Source organism: Adiantum capillus-veneris, chromosome 26 (assembly GCF_014529385.1).
Source record: "Adiantum capillus-veneris isolate H3 chromosome 26, ASM1452938v2, whole genome shotgun sequence".
NCBI classification, from domain to species: Eukaryota; Viridiplantae; Streptophyta; class Polypodiopsida; order Polypodiales; family Pteridaceae; genus Adiantum; species Adiantum capillus-veneris.
In genome coordinates this window covers 100,225,248-100,231,247 of record NC_140956.1, presented here as the reverse complement: position 1 = coordinate 100,231,247, position 6,000 = coordinate 100,225,248, and the positions used below count along the sequence as shown (strand labels likewise).

Genomic DNA, 6,000 nt, shown 5'->3' with positions numbered 1-6,000 from the left:
TCCAGGGGGAAAAACCCAGTGGGAGAAAAGTGCCCCTGGTGAAGCGCGTATACACACTAACACTACTACATGTCTACAGATCTCTCATCAATGCCAATTTTGAGCGTAGCGGAATAAAGATAACTGTAGTGAGTATTTTTATGGGAATTCTTCAAGAGCATAAATAGAAGACTTGATTAGAGATAGCAACATATTTATTATACTTAATTAGCTTGGAATGAACAATACTTTGCAAGAGAGAGAATTAGAGAAATTGACAACAGTTGAGGACCGGATTTATGTGGAGCCAGTCCCCCCCTCCAAAAGGCTTTTGAATTGTAGATTCTCTCATAAAGAGAGACTTGGTACAATACAAGCTTGTGTTCCTTGAGACCTCGTTGGTGCAATGAAGATGGTTGGCTTCATGCACCACAATTATGCCCGTAATTAACTTAACAAAAGCATTAACTTGTCCCCAGCCTCAATTCCAAACCTCAAACACCTTCGAAGGTGGAGAGAGCTAGTAGGGAGTGAGGGTAGGGAAGAGGAAGAAGAAGTAGCATACGAGAAAGAAGTAGTGTCCTCCCATACCATTACTCATAGAGCATAGCATAGTATATCATAGTAATGGAGATGCAAAAGATGGCAAGCATAGCTCTGAAGCATGGCTCTTGGTTGGATTTGCATTCCAGAGCCAAGAGGTATTTATGTAGGCTCTCAACTTCTCAAGCTTGGAGAAGGAAATTAAGTCCTTGCACTTCACACAATGAGAATGTGTGTGAGTGTGTGGGAGAGAGTGTATATCCACAAGCACACCCCCTTCTTGCTTGGGTCGATCCCCCCTTCTAGCTCAAGCTTGGACTTGATTGGACCTCCACAAGCCTACCCAATTACATGCTTTAGTCATATCAAGCAACAAGGGTAGCATTTGGACAAGTGTCCTCCTTACCCCTTTAGGAGAGAGGGCTTGAATATTGCTTGGATAATTGACTAAATTTTCATTGGACCTCTTTAAGGGCTATCCAATAGGATCCAAGAACACCATGAGGGCAACACTGGTAGAGGGTTCACATGTGTCCTTGTTGCCTCCTAAGTCTTGGCTTGCCTTGAGAGTGTGTGTGAGTGTGTTCTCTCTCATCCCCCAGCTTCAAGGCTCGCCCCCTCTTATGTAGGGATCCCATTGACTTTAAGCACCTCAAGCACCTTATCCCTCAAGCATGACAATCACCTCAAGCACCTTAATAATCAAGCATGACAAGCACCAAAAGCACCTTAGTCAGCAAGCACGACAAACACCTCAAGCACCTTAGTCAGCAAGCATGACAAACACCTCAAGCTTGGGCAAGATTCCCACCTCAAGATCAACCCCTGCTTGCCTAAGGTCCTAGGTCTAAGGACTTTTAACACTAACCTTTGGAGGTCATTAATGAAGCTAACCCTAAGGTCTTTGAAGCTCCATTATCTGGCCATTGCTCTTTGATAGACCATCTCCCTTTTGGACCCATTGCCTTCTCTCCCTTTGGTCCTGTGCTGAGATAGATCTAAAAGCACATGCCTATATTCTAACTCTTGTTCCCATTTATTTTCCCACATTAAATGATGAATTCAATATGTGAAAATCATTTGCGTTAGTTAGATACTAGATTTTATGACATTCCATGTTGGAAGTTTATGCTCGGGTGACTGGGTTGTCGATCGACTTTGTAATTTGTGTCATGTAAGAGTCTTCTTTAGCTTGAGAAGAGGAAGAGGGTCACTTGAGAGCTCACTTCGCATTTATTTTTTTGTCTCAGCATCTTCGTTTGATAGTTATTCTCACCAAGTTCCAGAGACTATGATGGAGAATTTGGTTTCCATGCATGAGTCATACAACCATTGTAAGTATGGCTCTTCCCCATGAGAAGCATTTGCATGTTTCTAAGAGTTTTCTATTTGCTATAAAGCTTCTAAAGGATCAAAAAGAGATTCCAAATAAGTTAGAAGATGAAGCTTCTACATTGAGATGACTCTTTGTGCATCTACGTTTCCGATCCTACAAGGTCAAACTATTGTCTTGATTACAGAAGGTCACTTTGTTGGGACGATGAAAAGGCCACCTTTGTTAGCAAGATGCTGCATGATGATTATAATACATAAAGTCCTCTCTCTCTCTCTCTCTAAGTTGGTATTTTGTTCATACAGTTGTCCCTCTATCTCATTATAATATTCTAAATACTTATTCACGAATCTTCTAAATTTTTAAATACTTGTCCCTCTATCTCATTTTTATAATATTTTAAATACTTATTCGCGAATCTCCTAAATTAATTATGCGAGAGGTGATGGCAATCTTCCTCTTAATTTTGTGACCAAAGTTGTCTTCAATTATAACAAAGGTTTGTTGCTCTTTTTGGAGAGCTTGTGAAGCACTAACCACCTCCCCCTGGTCCATTGCAAGAAACGTAAAATGGAACTCTTTAGATAGAACGAAGAATAATCTTATATTGAAGCTTCTGTCACGATGTGATTCCTCATAGAGAGGCATCCTCAATTATGAACAAAGAGCTTATGTCAATTTGTTTTGGACGCATCTGAGACACTTTTAGTCGTACGCCTACTTGCACACACAAGATTGGTGTAGCTAGTTTGTTTTGGACTCATTTGAGACACGTTTAGTGGTACGCCTACTTGCACACACAAGATTGGTGTAGTAGAGCTGTACTGCAACTTGCATCAACCACTCAGGATCTTATTAAACTAATGAGCAAGATAGAGTTAAGATGACTATTTGTCAACCATGAATCCAGGAGAAAAACGAGGTAGTTGACATCACCTTCTGCCATGAGGCAAAAAAATGTTGGATAAACTGTGGTTCACACAGATATCAGTTTCTAATGATCACTTTCGATAGATATTTTACGGCCATATCATTAAACCTCAAAATATTTTGAACTATGGAGTCCTCTTCTGAGGCCGTGGGCGGCGACTAGCTTCTTCCAGTACACAGAGCTGGTTAAACGGAGGATGGGCTGCACAGCCTCCGCTAAGCCTCTCGCTGTTTTGCTCACTAGTAGCAAGGACACTTCACAAAGCCTACTTCTGAGAGGCACCAAAGTCACTATTGAAGCTCTCAACAGACAGTTGTTCGTAAACCCCAGTAGGATGCAGTTCCAGCGCCTTTGTCATGAACCAAGGGACTTCTGGATGCATCGGCCTGGGGTTATCATGCAAAAGACGCAGAATAATCATGTACAGAGAGACGTAGTGGTTCGGCATCATTCCCACCAGAGCACTCATTATCCTCAACATCATCAGCACGTGTATGGAGAAAGAAGTTCTTACAATGTACGCAGGGGGTTGACGGGGTCTCCTTATCTCAATCCTCACCGAGGCATTGTGATGTATCACCACAGAGATGCACATAGACACAGGATGCTGAGCTGCAGATGCGTACATATGGTAGCAGAACAAGCTGGTGCCGGTGTTGATATGAAGCCAGTCGCAGATGACGCAGCATGGGCTGATTTGGGGTCCAAGATGCAGGTGCTTCGCGGTGGGATTGCAAAGGGAGAAGCTTTAGAGGATCTCAAGTCTGCAGTTGATAGGTTGTTGCCATTTGCAGCGCAGGACGACTATCTAGTATGTGAAGCATGTCTACATGTAGCCCAGTCCTTTGCATACTTTGATGAGGAGCCCCCCAAAATCCTTTTGTACGCACAAAGAGCCTTAAGAGCTTATGAGTCCCACAGAGATATACCAGATTATCCTCGGTGTCTGTACCTCTTAGGGTATGCTTATTTCAGGTTGGAAGACTACCCAACTGCAGTATCGTACTTTGAACACTGTACCTCAGCTTTGGCTCACTTGGCGGAGATAGGGGGGGAAAATGATTATTGTAATGGCCTTAAGCCCGAAGTGCAAGCGTTTTTGGGGCGATCAAAGATGCTTCTCTCACAACATTCTCAAGCTATTACACACTACCGAAACTTTCTTGAGCTCAAGGAAAAGATTTTGGAGCCAGATGACCCTGATCTTGGCACATCCTACCTACAAGCAGCACGTGGCTTCCGAGGATTGAAGGATGTTGAGGGAGCATTGAGTGCAGCTCTCAAAGCTTTGGACATGTACACTAAGAAATTTGGTCCAGATTCTCTGGAGGTTGCTGAAGTAAGAAGTTTCCTATGTGGACTGTATTGTGACATGGGGAAGTACAAGGAGTCTTTGGCTGAAGCTGATGCAGCCAGGCCTATTTTGCATCAAGCTGAGGATGTGGAAGAAGTGGCTTATCTTGATTTCAGCATTGCAGAGTGTCTGCAACTCATGGGACGTCACCCTGAGTCATTAGCGAAGCTGGAAGAAGTTATCAAAACCTCGGAACTGACAACTGCAATTCATTTCAATGCATTACTCACAGCTGCAAGGGCTTGTGCAAGGACGAAGAAAAACGATTGTGTTAGTGAATACTGTGTAAAGGCCCAGGAGGCCATACGAAGCAGAGAGCCATCTGCCGATGCTGCATTGTCTCTGGCATTGTTGGCCTTGGTTTATGAAGAGCAAAGAGAGTGCAATCATGCAATAGATATCTTGAAACAGGCAAAAAGTATGCTAGATGGGCTAGGCATACGTCCTGAGGATGTACCAGCTTTTGCTGCTGCTGATATTGATGGAAAGATAGGGTTTCTTTTACTGCGGGTGGGAAAAGCCAATGAAGCCTTACCATACTTACAGTACTCCCTCTCAAAGAAGAAGACCTTTCATGCTCGAGAGCTGTTGTATCTGCATTTCAATCTTGGTGCAGCGTATATACAGCTGAGAAGGTTTCAAGAAGCTCCACAACAGTTGGACACTGCAAGGAGGTACTTAAGTGGAAATATTTCGGGATTGGATTCAACAAAGAGGGCAACGATGTATCACAATTTAGCTGCCCTCTACAAATCATGCCGCAGGTGTGTGCTTTCATTGTTTATGTCTTTTTGTATGAGTGTTATCGTCACAATCCCAGTGTTGTATTTAGGGTCATGGAGCATGGTTATGGAAAGCTTCTGTGTATCAGTTACGATATTGTAATTGCAGCCCACGTACTGGCAGGGCTAAAGCATGAAACACAGGGCATGGAAGTTAAGTTGTTCTGTGGGTGGGCGGAGCCGAGGGAACTTGGAGACTGCTGCATTGAAAAAACAGAGAGGGAGAGGGGCCCTCACAGCTTTTCTCAGCCAGCATTTAACTGTCAGCATCTTCCGTGTTGAAGAAGGAAGAAGGGGGTAAGCCCAAGAAGGGGATGATCCTGCAGCGTATTGTAGATCTCCTCAGGGGCAATCCAACCAGTTCAGACCAGCCCTACATGAGAGTGTTTTTCAGCCCTACCTTCATAGAACCTTGCAGCCACTAAGGTGGAATTTAGAGTTTCAGGGTCAGCCTTCCTGTGTTTTTGTTGGCCATTTCCAGCCCGTCAGGCGGAATTAGAGTGTCAGGGTCAGCAGTTCCTGCATTTTTGAAGGCCATTTCGAGCCCCAGTCAGGGCGAACTTCCAGCCCCAAGATTGGCCCAGAGTCTCCCCAAGAACTCAGGCATGACTTAGATTTTGATTAAGCACCACCAACCAGGTGATCAACGTTGAACGTTGAAATACTTTAGAAGTCCTAGCTTTCACCAAGGAGACAAACCTTCAAATCAGTCTCCTAGATCTGCTTGGTTCAGGTCATTTGCAGCTAGTAGGAGTTAGATATAAGTGCCTTTTCCTCAGTTCATCAGCCCCAAGGAGTATCTTGTAGGGTGAGTTGGATGAAGCCATTAGGTAGGAGGATATATGAGTGTTTTGAGAGGGTTGACATCCATTGCCAAGTCATCTATTGGTTGAATCTCCATTAAAGGTACATCATTTTTGCATGAGTACTACGGTCTCTAGAGAGCAAGTGTAGTAACCGAGGAACGCGTTTTTGGATCAGAAACCCCTGAAATGTGAACCGCAAGAGACGTTTTAGAAACGTGGTAACACGTGAGCATAGGGGAGAGAGAGGACCTATTCAATCTTTGGAGGAGATG

At 43.9% G+C, this 6,000-nt stretch overlaps 1 protein-coding gene across 1 annotated transcript in view; it reads left to right on the top strand.

Annotated features, from left to right (window-relative positions):
• The first annotated feature begins 2,889 nt into the window (after positions 1-2,889).
• LOC147423894 (protein KINESIN LIGHT CHAIN-RELATED 3-like) overlaps positions 2,890-6,000 on the top strand; it is a 42,093-nt gene continuing 38,982 nt past the window's right edge. The window contains exon 1 of the mRNA XM_086501020.1: positions 2,890-4,904. Coding sequence (XP_086357146.1) covers positions 2,983-4,904 — 1,922 coding nt within the window. The 5' untranslated portion in view covers positions 2,890-2,982. The remainder of the gene's footprint in view (positions 4,905-6,000) is intronic.